General features: G+C 36.3%; 1 protein-coding gene across 2 annotated transcripts in view; it reads left to right on the top strand.

Annotated features, from left to right (window-relative positions):
* The window catches only part of MTREX (Mtr4 exosome RNA helicase), a 46,325-nt gene that overhangs the window by 3,166 nt on the left and 15,551 nt on the right, over positions 1-27,608 (top strand). Inside the window, exons 4-17 of one of the 2 annotated variants that reach the window (XM_005151948.4) lie at positions 1,753-1,815; positions 2,372-2,484; positions 3,305-3,479; positions 4,358-4,448; positions 4,814-4,938; positions 6,038-6,136; positions 6,933-7,035; positions 7,174-7,305; positions 8,437-8,516; positions 10,091-10,201; positions 10,963-11,064; positions 11,593-11,718; positions 25,024-25,174; positions 27,035-27,207. In XM_005151948.4, the coding sequence (XP_005152005.1) occupies positions 1,753-1,815; positions 2,372-2,484; positions 3,305-3,479; positions 4,358-4,448; positions 4,814-4,938; positions 6,038-6,136; positions 6,933-7,035; positions 7,174-7,305; positions 8,437-8,516; positions 10,091-10,201; positions 10,963-11,064; positions 11,593-11,718; positions 25,024-25,174; positions 27,035-27,207 (1,644 nt within the window). The remainder of the gene's footprint in view (positions 1-1,752; positions 1,816-2,371; positions 2,485-3,304; positions 3,480-4,357; positions 4,449-4,813; positions 4,939-6,037; positions 6,137-6,932; positions 7,036-7,173; positions 7,306-8,436; positions 8,517-10,090; positions 10,202-10,962; positions 11,065-11,592; positions 11,719-25,023; positions 25,175-27,034; positions 27,208-27,608) is intronic. The other variant, XM_031051624.2, reaches the window with a different exon arrangement.

Below are 27,608 nucleotides of genomic sequence, written 5' to 3' on the forward strand. Positions count from 1 at the left end.
ACTGGCCTGCCCCTGCTGGCAGTGCTATTGCTGATACAGGCCAGGATGCTGTTGGCTTTCTTGTCTGCTTGGGCAAAAGCAGGATCATGTTCAGCTCCATCAATTACCATCCCCAGGTTCTTTTCCACCAAGCAGCTTTCCAGCCACTGTGCTCCAAGTCTGTAGTTCTGCATGGGGTTGGTGTAGCCCAGATGCAGTGCCTGGCACTTTGCCTTGTTGAACTTCATACCATTGGCCTCAGCCCATTGATCCAGCCTGTCCAAATCCCTCTGCAGAGCCTTTGTACCCTCAATCAGATATTCTATATTGTATTTAAGGTAGAACAGGCTTGTAAAGAGTTTGAGGTCTGTATCTGGCACTTGAAAAATTAATAGGGTACCTTACCAGAAGTAGTTTGAATGAAACTTGCAATAAAATGAGTGATTGTGAAACACTTGATGATAGTATTGATAAGTTGCCGTATTTTAAAAGTACCAAGTTGCATTCCATCTACTGTTGTTGAGGATGAAAACCCATTCGTTGTTAAAATAGGTCTGTGTTCATAATGAGATCTCAGTGTGCAGCTGTTCATGGAAATATGTTACTATTCTGGTTCAAGAGTGAAAGGTTTTCTTGTAAGGCTGATTACTGTTAAAAATTACATTTTGGTAAAAAAGGAAAAAGATTCTTATGCAAAAGCAAAATAATGAAAACTTTCAATTTTCAAATTTTATTAGACATACGGTGATACTGCTGAAGGGAACTTTTCCATCCTCCACCAGTTATGGCTTAGAGTCTTCTTGAGCTAGAAACAATGTTTTTTCAATGCCCTTTCAAATTGATTTCTGTACTATAAAACTATTCTGTCTTTACCAGACCTCAGTAAATGTCCTATATTCACAGCTTTAGTGGCAAAGAGTTTAGCTATGCACATTCTAATTAAAAAATCCAAACAGCCCACAGCCAAAACTAAACGGTTCTTATTTTTGCTATGTATCTGCATATTTCTGTCAAATTAGTGTAAGATTTGTTTGCACTAACCTGTATTAATGTAGATTTGTATTTTATCATCCTTCATCCAAAGATGATTGTCAGAGTTTGTGAGAATTAAATGTGTAATTTTTAACTTCTTTGTACTTTTATGATAATTCTGTTTTCTGTGCTGTCTTCCCAAGCTAGCTCAATGTAAATAGGGTCACATTCAAGCACCCTGTATGATTAGACTTTTGTAATGAAAGAACTGAGTATACAATTGATGATACAACTGCCTGTGTATCCGTACAGTCTTTGCTATCTCGAGGTATCTGGCAGAGGTTTGCCATCACTTAGTAACTGTAGAGTGCTTAAATGTTTAGTATGAAGGAATGTTAGATATTAACCAGCAACAGGAACTTTCCTGTATAAATACATTGTCCTTGGAAAGGGAGTATTTTCAACGTGAGTTGAGGAGTTTGTGTCCATTGGCCAGAAGCTATGATTTTGTCTTGGCTTGAAGAGCTAATGTTCCAAGGTAGGTGAAGCAGAAATATTTCACAGAAGACAGTAGGAAGTATCAGAGCAGTGAGAGAAGGAGCCTTGTTGGAGCAGGATAGAAATATTGGTTGAAGAACTTTTGAAAGAAAGGCAGGAAGTCTTGACACATGAAGTCAGAAGCAGGATAATATAAATTCACATTCGTTTTCATGCACATCTCCTGCTCTAGATCTTCATAGCTTGACGTGTCACTGTATTAGACACTGAGAATTCTGCAGCTGTTTTTATTGTATTTTGTAGGTTGCACTTCCAGCAAATGAAGAGTTCACAGGTCTGAAGCCAAGAACTGGGAAAGCTGCAAAAGTATGTGATAGATTGCCTTTCTTTTTGCGTATGCTTTAGAGAATAAATGAGGGTAGAGGGAAAAATTACGTGTTTTGTCAGTAAGACTTGGAAAAGAGTGTGTTGAAAAGGTGACCTGTTGTAAAAAGATTGGTGTTTCTATATTTTAAATTTGATAGAGTATAATTATGTGGTTAAATGGGGTGGATAAGCTGACTGCAGTTCTATTCTGCAGCATCAGGTGGTGGCTTCAGTTGTACTCAGTAATTTCTCATTCTAAATTAGTAAATTAGAGAAAATTCTGTCACTGGGGCAAGACTTCAATTTGATATAACAAGAAGACACAAGCAAAGATCTTAGGTGAAGTATTAGATTAAATTATTTAAATACATATTAAATTAAATTATTTAAGTACAAAGTGAGAAATACTGGATATTAATGTCATTCAGAGTTACAAATACTAACAGGATGCCATTTCTGCCTATAATTTGCACATTACATCAGTCAGAGAATTAATTAGATGTAAGTAACAGTCTGTCTTAAAAGTGTATAATGCTTTTTCTTGCTTTCTTTTTAGGAATATCCATTTATTCTTGATGCTTTTCAGAGGGAAGCTATTCTTTGTGTTGATAATAAGCAATCTGTGTTAGTGTCAGCTCATACATCAGCCGGTAAAACTGTTTGTGCAGAGTAAGTAATTTTCTGACATATTCTAATAAGAGAATGGTGTGATGTTTGTCATGTCCTTTTGTTGAGCCATCAATAGCTGTTGTGCCTCAAATTCTTGATATGAAGTTTGGACCATTAATACTAGACTTGAATTGACTACTCAGATATAAAAATTACTTCTTTCATCTTGTTTAGCGGGTTGTGAAGGCTTAATTGTGTTTCAGCTTGTCTTCTGTTTTTAAACAATCTGAGTTTGTTGAGATATTATGTAGATTGAAAGGAAAGTTTCTGCTATCCATATTCACATAAATTTAGAAAAAAAATACATTGGTTTTCTGTCCTCTGGCTGTAAGGAATTTCTTGTGTGTTTGCACTCTCAAAAGTAGTGGTTTGTGTTAATTAACAAATTTGTGTTTGTGAGACAAGAAATGCTTAAAAGATGGTGTACGTTTTTTGTCAGGGATTAGTCTGACAGTGGAGTGGCTTCCTGACCTGAGGTGAAAAGTGAGATGTACATGTAAATATGTTAGAGCATGGGTTCCGGTAATAATAGTTTGTCATGAGACTTGCCAGATTTTTAGATTAAACTAGGCGTGCCCTAATCTCCATAAAAATCAGTTAACTTGTTTATGATTTGTTGCTCTTCAAAGATGCATACATAGTTAAGGTTGCACTGAACTTGTATGAAGTGATTTGTATTCTTGTACTGTGTTCTGCATTCCTTTTTTATTTTTTTTTAAATTTTTTTTTTTTTAATTTTTTAAAAGGAGAAGATTAGATGAAAATAATATGGTATGAATGACTTCCTGGCAACTTCATAATGTACAATGTTTAAATACAGGTATGCAATTGCCCTGGCTTTGAGGGAGAAACAGCGTGTAATATTTACAAGCCCAATTAAAGCTTTGAGTAATCAGAAGTACCGTGAGATGTATGAAGAATTTCAGGATGTTGGTTTGATGACTGGGGATGTCACCATTAATCCTACAGCTTCTTGTCTGGTAATGACAACTGAGGTAGGACCACACATTAATTCTTGATCTGTCAATGATCATTTTCATTATGCCTCCCTTTAATGTTTTAACTTCTATTTTTGAGAAAGTTAGATAAATGTTTGTAAATTCATGCTTTTGGACTGTCAAGAACTTTCATTCTCACATGGAGAAAGACAGAACTTAATTTCCTGAATGCTCAAGACAGTGAGTTTTCTTTGGATAAATGTGAAGTACTAAAAGTCAGTCAATCTAAGTGAATCCTGTAGGGTCAGTATTTTGTTTTTGGGAAACAAAAGGATGAGAGGAAAGTCATTGAATGGTAATTGAGTGGTTCATGACACATGCTAGTACTCCAGGAATATACAGCTTTTCACCATTGGTAAAAAAGTACTGTTGACACAGTTTTGTCGTATTCGTGTTGCAGAAATCTGTCCAGCCATGAGTTGAATTTTTTCTCTTTCTGTCTTTATCTTAAATGAATGGTCTTACAGAGAAAACTGGTAGGAAAAGATGGGGTGGAGAGACAGAATTACTTGATTTCTGACCAAAGTTTTGATGTTAATCGCAGAGAGGTTGTCTATTAGGATGAGGGAAGAAGGCAGCTTGGCAGGCCTGTAGCAAATAAGCTGCCAAATAGAGGCTGTAAGAAAAATGTTTTTTCTTTCATGTTTCTTCACTGTTCTTGCAGGAAAACTGGCTCATCTGAGACAATGAGATTTGGAATCAACTTGGAAAGCACCTCACAGCCAATCTTAAAATGCTTCTAAGATTTGTGCAAAATAAGATTTCATTTTGCCATGTAAATGTGAACCACAAATTCAGACAGTTTCTTACTGAAATCTGTGTAATATGACTGTTATTTCATGTGTTGGATCTCAATTTTTTTTTGTCTTTCCTAGATTTTGAGAAGCATGCTCTACAGAGGTTCTGAAGTTATGCGGGAAGTTGCATGGGTTATTTTTGATGAAATCCACTACATGAGAGATTCTGGTATCCTATATGTACTTTCTTTCCCCTAGAAAGTTTGATGTTTGGGTTTTTTCTTTCCCAAGAACACTTTTATTTTTTTTGACAAATTAAAACTTTATTCTCTCTCTCTCTTAAAGTAACTCATCTTTGTACATAATTCACATTCAGAATTCATATGTCAGAAAGCTATTGCTAGTCGTAGTCTTAATTTTCTTTGCCAAGGCAAAAGCCACTTTAAGGGTGTTTGTGTAGGGGAAGCTGGTTTTAGTTTTCCTTTTTTTTTTTTTTCTTTCAGCATGCTGTTCTTTGGTTTCAGAACTGGAAAGAAAAAAACCAAAATCAGGCTTTAATCATATACATTTCCCATGTGACTTTTCCGTTTTCAGAACGTGGTGTGGTTTGGGAAGAGACCATTATTTTGCTTCCTGACAATGTTCATTATGTCTTCCTTTCTGCAACTATTCCAAATGCTCGTCAGTTTGCTGAATGGATCTGCCACCTTCACAAACAGGTAGCGTTTCTGATGTGCTATATGTCCATCCTTGTTGTCTTGTAATACTGTCTCTTTGACGTGAACTCAACCTTTGAGCATCTTTTCAGTCATCTTACAGCTTATAAATGATGGTATTGATCACTTTTGGATTCTCTGGTTGTACTTACAGCTTTTGCAGCTATAGTGGCTGTTTGTTCTGTGTAGTACCATTACAGCTGTTTCTTTAAATTTTATTTTCCACACTTATTTAGACACTAGCTTGAATTCAACAAACATTCTAAATTACAAAACATGATGAAGGGCTGATAGACAAGAGATTATTTGTAGAAATTGTTTGAAAAGTGCTGTAAAAAGGCCATGTGGAAATAAAAAGTAAATCATAAATCCATAGGAAGTACTATATATGCATGCAGGCAAAGTAAGAAAAGGGAAATATAAGAAATCTATCCTGTTCTGTAACTATTAGTTTTATCTTTATTTTTTTTAAGAGATGCTTTTGCAGCAAAGAAGGTGAGAATCAGAATTAGGGAAATTAATATCTGTAACAGGCTGGTGAGATTTTAAAAATACCCAAGATTGATTATTAAGTTGTTTGTAGTGAAAGGGGTGTAGTATAAGAGACTGTTTTGAAGAGCAGTAGACTGTGATTTACTTTTTTTTAAAGAAGCAACCTTTCTTCATGTGTTGAAACCTTATATGTTTTTAAGTCTACTGTGTGCCTTTTTTTAGGTGGTGTAAGAAAAAACCCTACAATATTTCTTGCAAAACAGAAGTTTACAGTTTTTCCTTTGGTTTTAAAAGGTGTTAGGATTTTTAGTGTGTAATAATGCAGAAGGAAATAGTACCTGTCCCTACTTTTTGTGTTCATGAGAATTTTTTTTTAATTTTTATTTTTTTATTTTCTTTTCATTAAGCCAGCTTGTGTTCTAAAGAAAATGCAAACATTTTCTTAAGCAACATCCATATTCAGGAAAGAAAATCTCTTAGCTTCTATAAGTCTTATTTGTTAGCTTTTAGAAAGATGTGTTTTAATAGAGATGTACTGGATTTTCCATCAAGCAAGTATTTTTATGATGCAATTAGAAACATTTACATGTATGCTGTTATTTCTTTATAGCCTTGCCATGTGATTTACACAGATTATCGACCCACTCCACTGCAGCATTATATATTCCCAGCAGGAGGAGATGGGCTCCATCTGGTGGTTGATGAAAACGTAAGGAACATTCAGTTTGTTTGAAAGATCTTTTTCAATGTGTATCAGTCATGAGCTTGATCTCCTGCAAAATTTGGATTGGCTGTACAAAGGATGTTTGTATTAAATGAACTACACAAGGGTAACAGTGATTTCTGAATTGCTGTTAAGATTTTCTTTTGCAGTCTTGCAGAAGAGATAAGTTTTGTTATCCTAATGTTATATAGTCAGCTGAGTAATACTTTGCTGAGATGTCTTAAGTGCCATCAGTCTTGCTTTGTTTTCTAAAGTCATTGTTGCTTTCTGTAAATCTGCAAAGTAGCTGATGCTTCTTGTACTATTTCACACACAAGAAAATGTAGTGGCGTTCAAATTTTACTTTGGCTGAGGGTGTAAAATATTCATGTGTCTTCAGGCAATTTTGAAGTAGTGACTTGTTTAAAATACACTGTTGGCTTGCACAGCAGTAGCTAATGCCATAAACAGTAGTACTGCACTTGAAGCTAGATCTTCACTGGGCAGTGTAGTTTCATTTAGACTTAGCTAAAAGTTAGTTTTGGTATCGTGTCATTCAGCAGGTGTAGCCTGGTTAAATGGTGTGATGGATGGAACAATGGGCAATAACTTCAGAGACACCACTGTAGTTCTGAGCTGTGACACTGACCCAGTAAAATTCACTTGTTGGCTTATGCATTGTTTTTGTTCTGCCTGTAAATGTGGGGTAGCAGTACTGGCTACAAATGGCACAAAGCACTAGGTATTTTTAAGTGGGCTGTGTCGGAGCTAATTGCTTACAAAAGTTGTGTTTTATATCTAGGGAGATTTCAGAGAAGATAATTTTAATACAGCTATGCAGGTGCTTAGAGATGCAGGAGACTTAGCAAAAGGAGACCAGAAAGGCAGGAAAGGAGGAACAAAAGGTGAGTTTGAATTCAATTCTAAACCAACTTTTTGTATAATACCACAAAATTTTAGGCAAACTGTGCTTGTGTTTCAGTTATTGCATAAGATCTTTTTTTTGATAAAATTACATTTTAATTAATGCAATCTCTCTGCAGGTCCTTCAAATGTTTTTAAAATTGTGAAGATGATCACAGAAAGGAATTTCCAACCTGTGATTATTTTCAGCTTCAGTAAGAAAGACTGTGAAGCCTATGCACTTCAGATGACAAAGTTAGATTTTAATACAGGTACAAATAAATGAAATACAGCTTTATTTACAAGGGTAGTTTAATGTGAAATGTTACTCTTGTTAGGTATATTTCCTTTAGAACTTTAGAACAAGTGAAAAATATGTATTACTTTTTCACTTACTATGCTGGTACATCAGTCTGTTTTTAGTAGGAAACTGTTGGTGCACAGAGTACTTAATCATTCCTCTATTGTAAACTTTATTTTTTTCTTCAAAATTCTGTTCATTGTAATAATACAACAGTTCCTCAAAAATTTTATCTATAATGGGAGAAAACTGATCATAACAAATGTGTTTCCAAAAATTTTCATTTATGTCCATTAAAAAAATAAGTATCCTCTCAAAGTCAAAACAACTATATAATGAACTGCTACACTGTTCTTTCTCAACTGTTCAATCCAGTTTTCTTTCTTCTTTCCTGCCCTTTCTCCTCAAAACAAAACCTGAAAGGTAAACAACATTTTGGATTAAGACCAAGCTTGGAAAATAATTTTAAATTCATCTCTTCCTGGAAATGTTAAGAGTTGTAATAAAAATAAGGAATCTGTTGAGAATTGATGTATCATTTCATGTTTGTGAACTGTTCGTGCTTGCTTACTTTCTCCAGGCTTTACACCTCCAGGTTCAGTGTTGTAACTGTTTCTGTCAGAACATGTACAGATAGGCACAAGTGCAGAGATGCATTTTTCTGTATTTTCTTCTCTTGTATCTCTGAATTCTTGATATTTTTACCATTTCAGTAGAAAGGGGATGTAAACATTTAGGATTAACAGAAAAGGGAAGGCTTCTGTGTCCATGCACAGGGGCTAGTAGGTAGAAGAGGAATGGTGGAGGTTAATTAAATAGAGTACTTAAAACTAAGAAATCCCAAGCTTGGAAGTAACTGAAGTTAGAATTATTCTGCCAGGTTTGTTGTTTTCCTTTCCTCTGAGCATCCACTTCTGGTTACTGTTAGGCTTCTTCAGCCTTACATTTAAGTCTTGATCGTCTCACCCAGTCTGGGTGGTTCACAGTCTTCCACAGTATTTTTATTGTGAATTTTTGTTAATATTAGAATGTGGTAAAGCTTTTTTTTACATATGGTATGAACCTTCTAGATCTTGTAATAATCTACAAATTGCATTCTTAGATGAAGAAAAAAAGATGGTTGAAGAAGTGTTCAATAATGCGATTGATTGTCTATCAGATGAAGACAAAAAGCTTCCTCAGGTCAGTGGAGATAGGATAGGGGTAGCTGCTGCTCTCCTGTTTTTGCAGCTTTTGAGGCTGTGGGGTTTTTGTAGCGGGTACAGAAATCGTGAACTGAATATTGTCATTCATCTCCCCAGGTTTTAATAACTCTTACACTACTCCTTGATATTGTGAAATAGGATTCAGTGATTAGGATTCCCATTGTAATGGCAACAAATGGCATATGCCAGAATTAACTGTGAAGTTCCTACACTATGCTTGTCTTGGGTTTTTTTTGGTTTTTTTTTTTGTTTTTTTTCAAATTATGTTTTTAAGTCAACAGGTGTATCTGGGTTAAAACTGTCTGGGAATAGATCAAATTAGAGTTCATGATGCACTTGATCAGGTATTAACTGCTGAACCTTTTAAGAAGTTGGGCTGATGCAATTGTATTCTGATTTGTTGCATAGATGACTGTCTTTACAGTGGAAAAAATACAAATTTCTGAATGGACAGGATATTACAAGTTTTGATATTTTCATAACACGTACTAAAGCTGTAATTTCATTCTCCTCTTTATTTATTTGTGTCCATCAGTTCTTAATGCAATGATGTTTATTGTAAGCATGGCAATTTCTCCTTGAGAAAAGCAACCATTTCAGTTTTGGCCATGCCTGCTTGCTTCAGATTCCACATACCTATTTTGTTTGTGAATTTGAGATAGTAGGAATCCAATATATAATGTGTGCTGAGTTGTTAGGGTTTTTTCGTAACGTTACAACAGTGGCATTATTTCCAATAATATCCAGTATTTATCCAATGATATATCCAATGTTATATCCAGTATTGGATGTTGTATCCAATAATATCCAGTCATTATATCCAATAATATCTAGTAATCTCTGGACAATGATATCTCAAAAGCATCTTCTCAGAATTAGGTTTTGGATGGTAACCAAGTTTTAATAGATTGTTAATAAGAATCTCTGTTTTCAAAGAGAAAACCGAGACAAACCTAATTTCATGTAAGTATTTGTTTGAAGTATAATGTTTCTAGAATTTAAGAGATTAATTCAGACATTTACAACCTGAGTTTACTTGTATGGCTGTCACAGGTGCTGACTTCACTGTTTTACAGCACGCTTGAGTAAGTGAAATCCCTGCAACCAAAACTGAAAAGAAATCTCATGCTTACAAGATCACTGTTTCCAAAAATTACTTTAAATGAGGCTTTGAGTTTGGTTGTGGGTTTTTTTTGTTTATTTATTTTCTTTGGGGGGTTTTTGTTTGTTTTTTTGTTTTGGTTTGGGGTTTTTTTTTAATAGATGCAAATTTAGATGCTACCTGCATGTGTAAATTAGGGCACAGCTTCACAGTTTGCCTAACCCAGTTTAAGACTAGACTGCTGAAAAGCTTGGTCTCTGGCTTTACTCTTCATATCATTCCTAGTTCTACCTGGAAAATAATACTGAAGGGATATCTGTTGCACTTCAAATCAGGAAATAGTGAATCATGTGAACACTGAGGGCTATCTTGGGATTTTCCATACAGGTTTTAGTTTTCAGTAACAAATACTAACATTTGTTTACTTGTCTTTCTTTGTATCTTGTCAGGTTGAACATGTACTTCCACTTCTGAAGCGAGGAATTGGTATCCATCATGGTGGTCTGCTTCCTATCTTAAAAGAAACCATAGAAATTCTTTTCTCTGAGGGCCTAATAAAGGTATATATTTCGTGTCCATATTTAGTTTTTTCTCTGTTGTAAATACATGGTTGTTAATGCTAACAAAAACCTCCTGAGAAATATGTCTTAGCTCAGCATGTATGCTAATATTATAGTGGAGATCTGTCTCAATCTTTGTCTGAAAAAAAATTCTTTAAGCTATTTGTTTGGGGTTTTTTTTCTCTCTGAGGAAAAGCTTGTAGTCTTCAATACTTGGCCTTAAATGTCTTATGTTAGTACAAAATTGCAGTTCTAGTTTTAAGTGCTCCAGATTTTATTCTAAACTATTTAAACTTACATTGACTAAATTTAACATTTTTGTCAAGTGTTTTAGGGTATATTTTGCTCCTATAAATGATTGTAGACATTTACCAAGATGTTTGTGGGTTGCCTTAAAGGACATGCATTCAGAAAAATCTAATCTTAGATTAAAATTGTGGGGTAATTATCTGCTATTTTTTTTCTTGCAAAAATTGAATGTGGAAATCTACTTTTCAATAATACAGTTTGCACCCCCTTAGGTGTTCTTTTGGTATCTTTCACATGATTCCATCTTAGTAGTTTTCCCAGAGGATATAAGGGAAGAGGTAAAGAATGTTGTGTTGTTTTTGGTTTTTTTTTTTAAATACTAAATGTGCCTCTCTTCCTAATGTTGACTCTGCAGAAGTGGTAGAATCTGAAGTTTTGTGTTGCTATCTCTGTTTGCATGCTTGCTTAGAAATCTTTGTTTTTACTTGCTTAACTTTAGTTTGTTTATTTAGGCCTTATTTGCCACAGAGACTTTTGCTATGGGGATTAATATGCCAGCCAGGACTGTGCTATTTACGAGCGCCAGTAAATTTGATGGAAAAGATTTCCGATGGGTAAGTGAAAACCAGTTTTGGTAGAATAACTGAGTTGCGTTATTTGAATCTAATAAGGATTAAATTTACTCTTGACACATCCACTTCACTGTAGTAGCAAATATTTTTTTCTTCCAATAATCTTTTTATTCACTAATCCATTTATAATTACTGTACAAATTCCTAAAGACAAGATTCCTCAGATATGCATGATATGCCCAGCAACCTTTCATGACATGAGACATTAGTAAAATGTTTTTTGTGTTTATTAAAATGTTGCTCCATGTTAACAGGAGTCACTATATCTATGGAAGCTTTGGTTAGGCTGCTCACATGTAAATCCATCACTATGAATAGTGAATCTTGGTAGTTTAGGGATAGTTAGGAGTGGTGAGTTCAATCTGTGAAAAGTTCACATGTTAGATAGCTTTTATTTGCTAATATTTATGCTTCATGATCACTTAATGTATAATTATAAAAAGCACTTCATATGTTTTTGCTATTTTTCTAATGTTTGTTAATTTTTTTCTTTTTACTGTTTTACCCTAGATATCCTCAGGGGAATACATCCAGATGTCAGGTCGTGCAGGACGCCGAGGCATGGATGACAGAGGAATAGTAATTCTTATGGTGGATGAAAAAATGAGTCCAACAATTGGCAAGCAGCTCTTGAAGGTAGGAAAGAAGTTAACTTTTTTTTTCATTCTCACCACTAAGGTTATTCTCATTTGAATAATGTAATATGTGAAATAACAGACTTAAACAAAAAGCATGAAGAACATGCAGGTAGGAGATGACAACTCATAAAAGGAATATGGGCTTTCACTGAGTTCCCATTAAAGTAAGAGTTTCTGTTGTGAAGCAGAATTAGAAAACTAGTATCATCCTTCTCTGTATAAAAGGGGTCAGGAGAGGTAGAGTTACATCCTATTTTCTAGTGATATCACTACTAGTACTATTAGTATTCTGGGTTTTTTTTGTTGCTGACCATAATGCAAGGATATTGCTGAACTAGAAATGGTTTGCTAAGCTTTCACAAGAGTTGCTGAAGGCTTTGTTCCGTGGTGTAATAAAACTTTGTTAATGGTATTCTCAGTGTAACAGACGAACTGGACGAAGTAATGCAAAAATGAGGTATACATGATCAGTAAGAAAAGTGAGATGGCTGTCCAAGCTAGGATGAGCTATGGAGAAATAGATAGTGCTTGTAGGAAACTTTGAGGCTGGGGAAAAAAACACCCTTGTGATTAAGATGAGTACTAGATTGTAGGGCTTCCCCAAACTGTAATGGAAGTTGTTACAGATTTTTATGGTAATACCCGCTTCTTTTATAATTTGAATGTGAAACAGTGCACACATTACAATTCTGTTTAAATTCCATGGCAAAAGTAACCATAATGAAGCATAATACTCTGGTGTGAGTGTTGGCTGTCTTAGGCTGCTTATGGTAATTGTGCACGTGTTAAAATTTAAAACTTGATGAGTTACTATGTTATTCAAGAGCTTGAGAACTGCTGAATTAAAGTTCAGTAGTTCAAAATTTATAGAACTCAAATCTGCATGAATTAAGATTAAAAAAAAGGAAAGAGTAGATCACTTACATTTATTTGATACATTTTTTTTGCTTAGGTGTTAAGGAAATAAAAAAGAATATTTCCCATATTGTAACTTTAAGCTCTTTGATTTTTTTTTATAATAAGGAAACAAGGGAAAAATAATGCCAACTTTTTTTTTCTTTTTGTGTTATCTCTTGGTTTTTCTCCACTGATCTAAATAAATTCACGTATTTCATTAATTTTTCACACTACTTCACGTGCAAGGAAGGACTAAATGTAAGTTTTCTTTAAAAAAGTATCAGAAGGAGCTTTAAGGAAGGTATAAATGGTTCTGTGGCTTCTGTAGCTATTCAGCCAGTTGCTGAAAGACTAGAAGTAATCTTTTGTGAGATGTGCAGTACAACATAAAAAATACTTTATATTTTCCTTTTAAAATACAAAAACACTTAGAGAAAATTTTGCGTCAAATCGGGCCAAGAATATATATAGACTAAGATTTCTTCAGTATTTACATTTTTTATTTGTTAAGTGTGTCTGAATTAGGTTTTACTTCCTAACTGACAGTATTCTCTGTAGTAAGATGAATATTGTGTCTTGCAATAGTATTTTGCTGTCACATCATATATTGTGGCTTTGCTCCAAGATAAGCTAAAGATTTATAGGGAAAACTTCAGGAGAAATAAATTGACCGTATTGACAATGATAGAACATTTACATAAGACATTTTTATCGTAGCTCTTCAACCCTAATGCATGTTTGATCCAAGCCATTTCCTGAATACTAAAGCAGAACTTCTAGGAATGTTTCCAGCTGTCTAATGTTGTGATCAGTGAAGTGAGAGCATTGAGTATTCTTTTGTACCAGCAGTATTGCTGCAGCTGTGCTCTTTGACTGTGGCACTTCATTGCGACATTTGTGTACAGTATTTTCAACATAAATTCAAAGTTCAAATCTTAGATGAGGTTCTTAGGAAGCATATTTATAAATATTTCCTAAACTCAGTAATGTACATTTGTCTTCTGCAGTGTAACTATCCTTAGAATTTATTTGACCACCAAATATTTAGTAAACTGGTGGCTTACATACATATATAAAACTAAATGCTTACAATACTGTTGGATAACTTTCTGAAGACAGTAATACTAAGAAATATTTGATGAGTTTTCTGGGGGGTTTGGTTTTTGGGGTATTTTTGTTTGTTTCTTTAGCTACATTGTGTTAGATTAGGTAGGAAATGGAAAGCTTGTCCTTGATGCTAGGTGGCCTTTGAAACCAGAGCAGCATCTCTGTAGCTGGAATTTGGCCACGTTAGAAGCATGTATTCCTACAGAGACAACGGAGTTACGGAACAGTGGTAATCTGTTATGTCTCTAGAAGACAAACATCTTAAGCTGATTATGTTATAGAAATAAATGATTGCATAATGAAAGAAAATGTGCTAATGTAAGTAGATTTTTTGAGCCTCAAATTGGAGTGTATCAGTTCTTTGCATCTACTTATTCCTTCACAGGAGAAGTTAGATGGACTGAAAAATTGAAAGAAAACATTCATCTAGCCAGATAAAATATACAGTATTATGCTTTCCTTTTCATTTGTGTATGGAACATAAAGTGCCCGGATGTCAAGCTGTAGAACATATTCCACTAGCTACATCTGGTTACTGGCAGGGCCTTCCTTTATAGAGTTGGCAGTACTGTGCTTATTTGGCCTGTCTGCTGCTATTAGAAATCTGTCTGGTCTTTTTGTATTTTACTTTGACTCTTAGCTTGTTTTATTCTACTAGGCAAATAAACAGGATAGCAATTCATGAAGTTGAATATGCTTCTCTTTAACTTCCTGCCTGTTTGCACAGCTCTATTGTATGACCACTGTGCAGCTGTTGGAAAGCTTCTTGAACGTAAAAGGGCAGATCAGAATTCACTCATAATTAAGGCAGCATCATTATATATTCGCTATTTTAATCATCTGCTGTATATCACATATGGCTGTTCTTTCAGACTCCCAAGTACACAGAAAATTGGTTAGTGTGAATAGCAGTATTTACATAAAAATAAATAAGTATAAGCTGATCAGGAATAAATGTAAGATTGAAATGAGGAGGAGGTGATGTTAAGCTTCATATGCTAGAAGAGGAGGTTTCTGAAAAAGAATCATCCTCATAAAATTGCTGGAAGTTAGCTATGCTTTTGCAAAAGTACTACGTGTCTGCAATAGGAATTAATAATAAGCAGTGGCCACAAGTGTTATTTTGTATGTATTTCTTAACATAGAAAGTGTTACCAAGCAAGTAAAACTCTTGCCTGGGTTGTGAGAAATGCCCTAGTTCTGTAATACTGTTTTAAAAATGTGATAAATCAGAATTCGGGAAAACCAGTAGTCAATATGTAGGAAACACTATTTTATGCAGAAGTAGTTCACTTATCTTTGACTATGAGGTTGCTTGTTCCTTCTTTTGGCTAGTCTGGTAATGACTGACAGTCCATGAGACTGCTCCTGGTGCCGTGTCTATGAATAATGTTTTCTTGCACAAAATGTGGTGGCCTGTATTGAAATTGGTGTGGAATGATGAGGCTTACTACTTCACTTTTATGGTAAAGACTCTGCAGAATCTTTAGTAGTGATGGTTATCCTCCCATTTTAAAACTGCCCTATGTGCAGATTGCCTATTTGCTTTTCCCAAAATGCCTTAAAGATGTTTCTAGAGAAGTAAACTTGTATTTCAGTCCATTTCCTATAACCTGTGAGTAGTAATAGCTTTCCATTTAACCTTCTTGTTGGGGACTGTGCACAAGACAGCAGGTGAAGCCTTCTAGTGAGACTGTCTTCCATCAGCATTCAGTTCCTCTGTGAAATCAGCTTAACATGCCAGCTTAATTAGAATCATAGAATCATAGAATAGCTAGGGTTGGAGAGGACCTTAAGATCATCAAGTTCCAACCCCCTTGCCATGGTTAGCGACACCTCACACTAACCCATATCACCCAAGGCTCTGTCCAGCCTGGCCTTGAACACTGCCAGGGATGGATCATTCACAACCTCCCTGGGCAACCCATTGCAGTACCTCACCACCCTAACAGTAAAGAATTTCTTCCTTATATCCAATCTAACCTTCCCCTGTTTAAGTTTGAACCCATTACCCCTTGTCCTGTCACTGCAGTCCCTAATCAATAGTCCCTCCCCAGTATTCCTATAGCCCCCCTTCAGATACTGGAAGGCTGCTATGAGGTTATACTATTGTACCTTAGTTTGATTTAAAGCTTACTCATGGGGTAGGGAAAGCAATAAGGAGAGGAATGGAGGATCTGAGAAAGTTGTCAAAACCAAGTTTGGGAGAGAAACAGACTTCAGCTGGAGGTTGGCACTGCCATTCTCTACAAAAGCCATTGCAAAATTCAGTTTGGGAAAGTACTTAACTTCTAACCTCAATTTTAAAATCTGCTTAAGTCAAGATTTTAGTGTGAAATCATGGAAACAATTCATCTGGCTTGATGGAAAGAGATGTTTAAATGCTATTGTGAACAGTGTCATAATAATGCAAGGCAGCAGATAGAAGAGAACAGCAAATAGTTCTTCTTCCTATGGTTTACAACCAAAATTTAGGAAGATGAATTTCATCAGATGGTGTGTAAAATAGTTAAGTCACTCTTGAACTTCACCTCAAGCTTTTCCTGAGCCAGAAGGACTAAGCTAACTGGTATTAATTGTGGCTTGCTAGTTGCTGCTTGCTAATACCACAAGTTATTTGAAGTTTTATTAGGTCAGTCTGTGGAAGGCAGTTTCCCCCAAGTGACAGACTTTTGGGAAATTTTATTTTACTTTGGTAAACCCATCACTACAAGTGTAGATGTGCTTTGATTGATGAAGCTAGATTTGGTTTTCTTTTTGCTTAAGAGATAATTGTGAGGTGAACAAAAGGCAAAGTTTCCTTTTTAAATTTTTTTTAAAAATTTTCACTTTTTGAAGAAGTACGTATTTTTGCTAGGCCACACATTTCCTGTAAGTTAAAACATGCTGCATGTTGACTAAAACTATAAATTGTTACACTACTGACTTGATACCTGTAGTAGTAAATCTGAAACCAGTGAGTATTGAGTATCTCAGCTAGCTTCTGAGTGCCATTCGTTTTTTTCCATTTCAACTTTCTTTGAGTTCATCCAACTTAGAAGGAGCAAAGTTAATCTCTTAAATGTAATATACAAATACAGTTACCAGTCCAGCTCAGATCCAAAGGAATCATTGCACAGTGTGGTGTTGAATACATGTTAAATTACCTTTACCCCCACCACCCCATATGTGTCCTGTGCAGAGTAGTTAATGTAGCAGTGCTGAGATCTTGGTCTGGGGAGAGCAAATTTTTAATTTTTTTAAGTGTGATATCTCTGTTGTGTGAGTTATTTGTAGTTTTAAATATTTAGAGAAAAATTTAAATATTGCTTTGTTAAATTGGGATTCCTCAACACAAGTGTGTGGGGTTTCTTCTGTTTTTTTCTTGTTCAGAAAGAAGACAGAAAGCTTAGGGAAAGAACAGAACTTGGAGTTATCAGCCTGAAGTAAAACTAAGGATAGTTATGGTGGTAAGAGATACTGTATTAGAGAGAGTAAATGAAAAGTTCAGTCATTCAGAATGACTTCAGGCAGCAGTAATTGCATGCGAGAGGAATTGAGATACATTTTTGTTTTTTTTTTTCCTTTTAAGTCTCTTATTGCAACCAGAGCATTTGTGAAACCCAAGCCTGAGATATTTTCATCGGCAAAGCCTGCTGAAGTGGTATTTTGCCACCCACCATGGCTTCTGTTTGTGGTGGTGCAACTGTTTTAGGGAGAAAGAAGTGAGCCAGACTGGTAGTAAATTTGTGTTTCAGATAGCTGCTTGCCATTGTCTGTTAAAAATACACCTCACAGAAGGGGGTTTATTGGTTTTGCAGTTATGCTCAGGATAATCATGTTATCAGTATAACTGTGCAGTCTTTTTTGATATTTCTGAGAGAGATCTGATTATTCATGTGGTAGCTATGACTGAGTGGAAAAATGTGTTCTGTTTATATTTCACTAAAAGTATTTTGGTGTTTCACAGTCAAATATCAAGCAGTCACTTGCATTTTCTTTTTTTTTTTTTTAATAGAAATTTGTAGTGGTGATTGTCTCAGAACAGCTAAGTGTACTTGCTTCCCTTTCTGAGGAAAAAAGAGAGGGGTCTTTTAATCAGTGTGTTCTGTTCTTTGCTCTTTTTGTAAAGCAGTGCTTTGTTTCCTTTTTAGAAACCCATTCATTCAGCTGTTTTCTGGAAGCATGGTTAAATGAAACTATCAGTGAACCAAATAGCATAAACATGTCCTGTAGTGTATCTGATTTGTGTCATTAAGGAAGATAGTTTATTGATGCTTTGCAAGTTACCCTTTTTTGCCTTTGTTAGCTTTTAATGTCCATGTGAGTTAGCTTCAGGCAGTATTTGCCATCTGGTGTTCCCTATGAAAGCCTTGTACATGTTTTCCATGATGGGCTGGAGAGCAAGAAAGTGATGTGCAAAACTTGTTCTTCTCTCTGCATGGGAACAGTTTTGAAAACGTAAATATTTTTCTCCCACTGTAAAAGAGAACAGAGAGTAACCCTTACCAAATGTACGTCTTGCTCCAACACTATGTGCCATAATGCAGCAATGACAGCTCTTACATCTCTGCTTAGAGCAGGCTTTCTAGTCTTGCAGTAATGAAAAAAAATATCTTGTGAATATCCATTCCAGACACTAATCTTCCACTTTCCCAATATTTACAGATCTTTCTAGTTTACATAGGCAAGAAATGGAAGGACTAATAAATGCAGACTGCTCTGTTCCATTATGTGATTGTGTTAAGAAGATACTCCAATCCTGAAATTGTTGGCAGTTGAACAGGGCACAGCATATAGTAATTATAATTTTCAGATAGCTCTGAAATGATTCTGAAACTAATTCTGTAATGAAATGTTTATGATCATATTCTTGATTTTTAACATTATCAGCTTAAACCAGTCTTTCTTTTGCAACCCAAATCTTGGAAAACTTGAAAGGGTGCTACTGGTAAATTGGCTTAATATTTCTCAAGAAGTGAAGTGGTTGCAAGTGCACAAAGTCATTAATTTCTGAGAAGTTTAGTTGATATATCCAAGCTGTTCTCATTAAGAGGCATAAAAAATCTTGCAGAATTGTGCTGGTTTTTAGAAAACATTCAGAAATAAAGCTGTTGCTACTATGTGTTGGAAGATCTGGGATGGGGGGACTGCTCTCTTTGAAGTGGTCAGGAGGAATATGACTTGCAGAGAGGAGACTTGAGAGCTCCACCAAGGATCAAGTCATGGATGCTGTGTGTTTAAAATTGACATCTTGATGGCTGTTCAGGGTAGTATTTCTCAGCAGGTTTTTGCTACAGGTCTGATCAGCTAGGCTTTTGTTTGGTATTTTCATGAGTGGTTGGCCATTCTTCCTTTCTCTAATGTGGTGCCTTTTCTCTGGAGACAAGAGAGAGGCTTCCTCAGAGACTGACAGAAGTTGAGGCAGGTGGTTGCATACTGTAGCTTGTCAAAGAGAAGGATGATGGATTGTGGTGGAAGAATCTTATGGTAGAGGGTGAGCTAATGTCATACACATATTTCACAATATTTTCAAGAAAGTAAGAAAGAAAAGGAATTGATCTGGGAGCTGGTGGCACAGGGATTGAGCAGAGAAAGGGATTGCAAGAGAAGCAAACCATCATGGAGAAAACCTAAGTTAAACTGATTTGCCTCTTACTGTATCTTAGGAGCAAGCACAATACAGGATTGTTGAACACTATACTGTGTAGGCTCTTCAAGAGCAAGTTAGGACCTTTTGCATTTTCCTCTCCTCAGTATATCCCTACTTTCCTTCTCTCCACCATATGTATCTGACAGGCATCTTAAGGTAACCAGATTGCCTCTTCAGTATCTTTATAATTTGCCAGAAGAGGCTGGTTGTCTACTTAGGTTTTTTGTGTACTTGGCATGGAAGAACAGCTGTATTTGGATACAAGGTTTCCTAATGCAGCTGAAAAATCTGTGTGTTGCTACTGGTTTGAATGCTGGGTAAATGGTAACATCTGCCTGTTAGGTGCAAGTCTACTGGGGTAAACAGTAGAAACTAATGCACCCTGCAGAATTCACTGGCTGTGCTGAAGACATAATACAGTAAAGCTACTGTAGCTGTATTTAGTTTGGAGAAGTAATGGTTCCGATTTTTAGAAAAAATAAGCTTCTCAGAGCTTTTGATTTCAAATGTAGTTTTGCCTAGAGAGGACTGAGAAAACAGGAATTTCTGAAGCTTGGACAAAGATCTGTTTATGAGATGAAGTAACGGGAACAACTCACAATTTTTTGCCAAAAAAGGATTTGTATTCTAACTGCTTTGTCTTAATAGAATCATCTTTATTTTCAACTTGTAGAGTACTGATCGCATGTTTAAAATAAAAATTGCCACATCAGCAGCTGGCTCAAGTGCTCCCTTTCAAATAAGCCTGCTTTATATAATCTTTGAAATAGCTAGCTTTTTTTCCTTTGTTGTTAAATCACTCCTACAAGTTGAACTGTGCTGATTTTTATAAAAGGCTTTAAATTGAATCTTCAGGAATTGCTTGGTGTTTCTGGGCATGTTCTGTGCATATATTCTAGTCGTATAACAAGTTCATTGTTTTCTTACTTTATTATCTCATTTAAATGACAATGTGACACATGATTTTATTCTTTATTTGGCAGTTGGTAATCTTTCAAGCACACAGCTACGTTATGCCTTAAAGCTATGTAACGTTGTCAGGAATAGAATCACAGAATAGTTAGGGTTGGAAAGGACCTTAATATCATCAAGTTCCAACCCCCTTGCCATGTGCAGGGACACCTCACACTAAACCATGTCACCCAAGGCTCTGTCCAACCTGGCCTTGAACACTGTCTGGGATGGAGCATTTACCACTTCTTTGGGCTACCCATTCCAGTGCCTCACCAGCCTCACAGTAAGGAACTTCTTCCTTACATCCAGTCTAACCTTCCCCTGTTTAAGTTTTAACCCGTTACCCCTTGCTCTGTCACTACAGTCTCTAATGAAGAGTCCCTCCCCAGCATCTCTATAGGTCCCCTTCAGATACTGGAAGGCTGCTATGAGGTCACCACACAGCTTCTCCATGTTGAACAGCCCCATCTTTCTCAGCCTGTTTTCATATGGGAGGTGCTTCAGACCCTGATCTTACTTGTGGCTTCTTCTGGACTTGCTTCAACAGCTCCAAGTCCTTTTTATGTTGGGGACACAAGAACTGCACACAATACTCCAAGTGAGGTCTGACGAGAGCAGAGTAGAGGGGCAGGATCACTTCTGTTGCTCCTTTTGATGCAGCCCAGGATACGGCTGGTTTCTGTGCTAACATGAGCCAGCTTCAGTCTGTGCTCTTAAGTTTTTCATCAACCAACACCCCCCAAGCCTTTCTCCACGGGGCTGCTCTGAATCACCTCCCCATCCAACTTGTAGCTGTGGCTGGGATTGCCCTGAGACAGGTGTAGGACCCTGCACTTGTCATGGTTAAACTTCATAAGGTTGGCATCAGCCCACCTCACAAGCATGTCAAGGTCCCTCTGGATGGCATTCCTTCCATCCAGCGTATCAACTGAACCACACAGCTTGGTGTCATCGGCAAACTTGCTGAGGGTGCACTTAATCCCACTGTCCATGTCACTGACAGATGCTGAACAAGATTGGTCCCAACACCAATCCCTGAGGAACACCACTTTTTACTGATCTCCAGTAAGACATTGAGCAGTTGGCCACAACTCTGTGTGTGTGACCATCCAGCCAATTCCTTATCCATGGGATGGTCCATCTGTCAAATCCATGTCTCTCCATTCTAGAGACAAGGATGCCGTGCAGCAGTGTTGAATGTTTTGAGCAAGTCCAGGTAGGTGATGTCAACTGCTCTACCCCTGTCCATCAGTTCCATGGCCCCACCATAGAAGACCACCAAATTGGTCAGGCAGGATTTCCCCTTAGTAAAGCCATGATGGCTGTCACCAAGTACCTTGGTTTTCATGTGCTTTAGCATGCTTTCCAGGAGAATCTGCTTCAAGATTCTGGCAGGCACAGAGGTGAGACTGACTGGTCTGTAATTCCCTGGATCATTCATTTTCCCCTCCTTGAAAATGGGGATTATATTTCCCTTTTTCCAGTCGTTGGGAACTTCACCTGACTGCCATGATTTTTCAAATATGATGGACAGTGGTTTAGCAGCTTCATTTTGCCAGCTATGGAATGGAAAAGAATTCATAGTGTAATCTTTCAAGCACACAGTTAGGTTATTCCTTAAAGCTGTGTAACATTGTCAGGAATGGAAAGGGATTCATGCTGTGATTGAAGTGGTTTGTAGGTATGTTGGTGGCTGTAGCCGGCCGTGGTTGTATTCCAGCTGATTTAGTTGATGCCTGGCTACAGCAGTGGGTGTTGCTGTAGGAAAGAATCTGACCCACCATTAGCTGACACTGGCATAATTGCTGTGCCATTCTTCTGTAAATACCATTCTTTAAATGGCATTCTCTGTTGTAGAGAAGCTAGCTATTTTTAGTGGTGATTTCTCTTTTCTATAATAACTGATATATTCAGACAAACAGACAGGAGCTGGGGTACATGATCAGGTCTAAAGAAAAAGCTATGTTGCACATTGGTTAGTATCAGCAACAGAAGTCCTCAATCTTTGGTATATCATACCAAAGACATCTGTAGAAACTTGAGCGTTCTTCCTCACACTGCAGCTTGGCTTTTGACGGCTTACTTATTGATTTATTTCTGTTAGTAGAAATCCATTCATGGTAATTTCAGAACTGATGGTGTTACTTTAAATACAGATTTCATGATATAATTTAAGAGGTATTTCTATTCTGTGGTGCATCACTTGAGGTGAAAACCTACAGAATTATTTATAGTCTACTCATGGATGTAACTTAGAATGACTGAGTCTCTGACCATGGACAGCAAAACATTAGACTGTATGATTTATCTTAAACTTGTACATGTATTCATGTTGGTATGTTCTTAGTATAAAAGTATGCAGAAGGCTTCTCTGTAACGGCCAGGTTTTTTTCTGAGAGAAAATAATCATGCAGTGAGTAGGATTCTGCAATTTGCAAGATAATCTCATAAGGCTCTGTATCTTACATAAAGCAAACAGGATTGCTGTATTCTTCAATCTCCCACATGTGAAGAAGTCTCCGATTCAAACTATATCATTAAATCTGAGATCTGTGCATCAGTGGATGTAGTACTCAGAATTCCTGACAATACATTTAAAATTGAAAAAAAAAAAAAAGAGTATGTTGTGGTAATGTCATTTAAAATCCATCAGGCTTAAGTTGATCTAGGAGATGACTTGATCTGAATTTCAGCACTTGTATATGTAAACTGATCATCAGGGGCTTTTTGGTAGGCTATGCTTTTTGTAAATGAGTTGCAAAAGAATATGAGATAATTGGTTTTGGGTGAAGAAAATCTTGATCTTAAAAGAATGCTCAGATGGGTGTTTTTCCAAGTGTCAGCCATCCCTGAGCTTCTAAAATGTCTGACAGACTATGTTGAAATTTCAGCAATCAGGGAGTTGTATGAAAAATACATCTTGAAATCCTAATATTCCTGATCCCTGTTTTAGTTATTACTAATGTAAAAAGTTTAATCATAACTGAATTTTATCATAGGCCTTGTTGAAATGGGAACACTTGTTTATTCCTCATCATGCAGCTCTCTGGATTGCTTGTGTCTTCACTGATCGTGTAGAATTTTTATCAGACCTGGCTATTTTTCTGTGTATGCTTTTCCTAGGTTTCTTTTAAGTCTAGACCTTTGAGTCTCCATTAGGAAACTTTGTTTTGAAAAAATACCAAGTTACACTGTTTTACTTTAGTAATTCACAAGAGTTTGTTGAGTTTGGGGTTTTTTTAATCCCGTACAGACTTAATTACGTTTGTTTGGTGGGGTTAGGGAGTGTGTTGTCATAAACTTCTTGGGAATCAAGGAAGAATGGTAATCCACATACTTAACACTATCAGAGAGCTCTGACACATTTGTGGCATCTATCCTGGTTTTATAGAAAGTCTTTTTCTGTAAAATCCAGCTGTTTCTTCTGGTTGCCATTCCTTTTGTTGGATAGAAATTATAATTTTCTTCTTTTAACTCCTGGATTTCCCTTGGATCCTCTCTGAAGAACCGACAGGCTCCTGTTCCTCTGATACCAGTGCTTTTTTAGATGAAAGGTTATGCCCTACAATTGGGCAGTTTCGTACTTAAGAAGTTTTGGGTCTCCATCATCTAGCTGCAGCGACTTAATTTGGTTTATCAGGAGGTCCTTCTGTTCTGACATTTAAGCAAGAGACAGTTTCTCAAGTTTGCCCTTTGCTCAAAGAGGCTGATAGTGTTGAGATCTTCTATATCTTCCTTTGACAGCACTGTTTAACTGTTCCATGTGTTCTTTCAATAGTTGGCTGGTTTAAGGTATATTGATGAAATGTTTGCTTTTCTTAACAATGATGAGATCTCCCTCTTGAGTGAGAACATAGTACAGCGATGGTGAATCAGGCCAAAGGTGGATCTGGCTAGTCCAGTACCTTTTTTTTTTTCGATAGGGGACATTAATAGATGTTCTTAGAAAATAAGAATGGGGAAAGAGGGTAGTGATGTGATATTTCCCCAGAGTACTTTCCCAGTATCCTTTTTTCCTGTGTTCCCATGTAACTTGTAAAACATTTGAACGTCACAGAATCCCAGAATGGTTACTGTTGTAAGGGACCTCTGGAAGTCATCCTGTTCAAGCCCCCTACTCAGGGCAAGTCATCTACAGCAGGCAGCCCAGGACCATGTCCAGATGGCTTTTGTGTATCTCCACAAGTGGAGAGACCACAACCTCTCTTGGATAACCTGCAAAATAAGTTGATTTTATAATGATACATTTGTTAAGCTAAAGAAGTTGTGGACTACCCATTTTTGGACAGGCTCCCCAAGACACCAGTGTGATCATAAGTCTTTAAGAGAAAAAGGTGTGCAAGTAAGTTTTTTCCAGAGTGTTAAAATAATGGGTTGCTTTAAATAGTTAAATAACTATTATTTTAAGGTTAAATTAATTGAGCCCAAGTGGTAGACTATAAAAACTATCCAAAGTTTTTAATTTGAACTTTTCATTCAGGTCTAATTTATAATATTATAGTGTAACTATAGGTACAGTGAGCCATAAATACTGTTACATGTTCAGCATAATACAATTGCTGAGGATTTCATGAGACATGTAATCTAAATTAGTAAGTTGTTGTGCCCATCAAAGCAGCTCCTCATATTTTTACACTGCATCATGATTTATTTAATTTGTTCTTATATTCTGCAATTAATACTTTTTAACCAGTGTTCTTGGATCCTTTTCAGGGTTCAGCTGATCCTTTAAACAGTGCATTCCACCTGACATACAACATGGTATTGAACTTGCTTCGAGTAGAGGAAATTAACCCTGAATACATGTTAGAAAAATCCTTCTATCAGTTCCAACATTACAGAACTATTCCAGAAATAGTAGAAAGTAAGTATTACTGTATGTTGTGCTCAGGAGAGTCAGTATAAAAGGTGCTGCATCATAAGATTGGGTAATTACATTTCATGACACTTGTAAGAGTTCATACCTGTGTAGTACTTGTCTAATCTGCCAACAGTAGCCACTGCACCATTTGCTGTCATGTTACAGTTTCAGGAAGAGTAATTTCCTCTTGTTCTTAGGACCTATATGGATATGCACTGTCAATCTATGAAGAGAGCTTTCCTCTCTTGAGTCAGGCAGGAGTGGTTGTCACATTGCTGAACTGTAGGCCAGAAAGAAGGAAAAACAGTTTAAAAATTCCTGTGGCTTGCTAGAGGTGCCAAGAAGAGAAGTCTTACTCATTTTTGATGTGCAGAACTTGGCTAAAAGAAACATAATTTTAATATCTCATTACAATTTCTAAAAACTCAGGCACACTGTTCAGTAGGAAAAAATGTGTAATTAAAATACAAAGCAAAATTGAGAGAGTACTGAGAAATTATTTTCACTCCACTGAGTAACTAAATTTGAGCCTTGATCTTTAAATAGTCTGTTTTCATGAGCCAAAGTTCATTTCCAAATATTTCAACCAGTGTTTGAGGGTGAGGCTTCTTTCAAAACTTAACCCTGAAGGACCTTAAGAACACAAGAGGTTACTACTTCCTCTGCCATTGGTGAATGAGCAGTCCATCTGTTCATTAATTGAATGTTAAGAGAGATGGCGTACACATGCATATAGCTTAGACAGACATGCAGAGAGGGAGTTCTGATTTCCCTTTGCAGTTTTTGTTAGTTTGCAGGTGCAGAGTTAAGACAGTAATAGTCAAATGTAGTATGTATTTCCTGGTAATATCCCTGATTCAATTGGCATGCCTCTATCTCCATTCTGGCATTCTAATTCTGCTGCTTAAATAGAGAAATGAAGCTGGAGACCATTCTTCATATTTCTTGAACATATTTTGTTTAAACACCAAACTGGGCATTAGAATATTGTAATCACATCAGCTGCAATTAAAAACATTGAGATGTTTAAAACAAGGAGGGAGTTACATCATGAGTGTGGATTGCTAGGTTTTTTTCCTCAAAAAGTTGTTAGCTAAAAATAGGGAACAATTCCATGTCACAAGTCCCAATGAAGTGGGATTTCTGAGTCACTGATATGCATTCAAATAGCATTCAAGAGGGTGAGTCGGTAGAGAGGAGAAAGAGATCTTTATGATGAGTCCTTTCTTTATGTTTACTAGTGGTGTTACCACTGTGAGAGAATGAAGCATGTTGTTTGCAATAGGAACTGATTCATCTAAATAAGGTGTGAAATGTTGGAGAAAGAAAATACTGATTTCCAACTGATGAAATCAGAGCTTAGAACAGCTTAGGAAGAACTTCTTCTAACAACTTCCCTCTTGTTGGAAGACATCTTGTTAGAAGATGCCTTTGAGTAATCTTGTTTTCATAGGAGGAAATAGAAGAGTGCTAGTGGGCAGTGAATACCCTCCTACAGTAATTGGTAGTGTTTTGTGGGTCTTGAGTGCAACCCTGAATTAGTCATTCTTGGACTGTTGAGTTCTAGCCTTTTTTCTTTTCTCAAGCTTGTTTATTTAAAAGAAAAAATACTATTATAGTATGTGTGTATATATATATATATATATATATATATATATATATATATACACACTATTACTATAAATAAAATTCAGTGGACATATTTATAGGTATCTATAATCATTCCAGAGAATGGATTATTGTAAATAGAAAATGAGTACCAAAAATGATTACAAAATACTAGTTATATAGACCTGAAAGTGAAACATTGATTTCTAAATCTGTGAAGTGACTGTTTCCATGAGATTTTACTTTTTATTGTAGGAGTGACTAAGTTGGAAAGACAATACAACAAAATACTCATTCCCAATGAAGAAAATGTGGTCATATACTACAAGATCCGACAGCAGCTTGCAAAACTGAGTAAAGAGATTGAGCAGTATGTTCACAAACCAAAGTACTGCCTTCCATTTCTACAGCCAGGAAGACTGGTAAAGGTGATTTGATTTTTTTCATGTGTTTTGGTTTTAGTTCACATCTTTACCAGTTCATGAAATTTTCAGGTTTTGTTTGTCTGCCAGTTTATCATCTTGAAAAACCGTGTGCATCACACTAAGCAACAATTTCTATTTCATTGTAATTTTTTGTTAACATCAGTAAATTAAAAAACACCAAACACCTGTTTTCATGATTAATCATAGAATCATAGAATAGTTAGGGTTGGAAAGGACCTCAAGATCATCTAGTTCCAACCCCCCTGCCATGGGCAGGGACACCTCACAGTAAACCATGCCACCCAAAATAATAACAGTCCATGACTGCTGTTGTAAATATCAGAAATACAAAAGGATGGGCTTGCTGGGATGTGATTATACATGGCTTATGTTATAACATCTTG

The sequence above is a fragment of the Melopsittacus undulatus genome, chromosome Z, assembly GCF_012275295.1.
Source record: "Melopsittacus undulatus isolate bMelUnd1 chromosome Z, bMelUnd1.mat.Z, whole genome shotgun sequence".
NCBI classification, from domain to species: domain Eukaryota; kingdom Metazoa; phylum Chordata; class Aves; order Psittaciformes; family Psittaculidae; genus Melopsittacus; species Melopsittacus undulatus.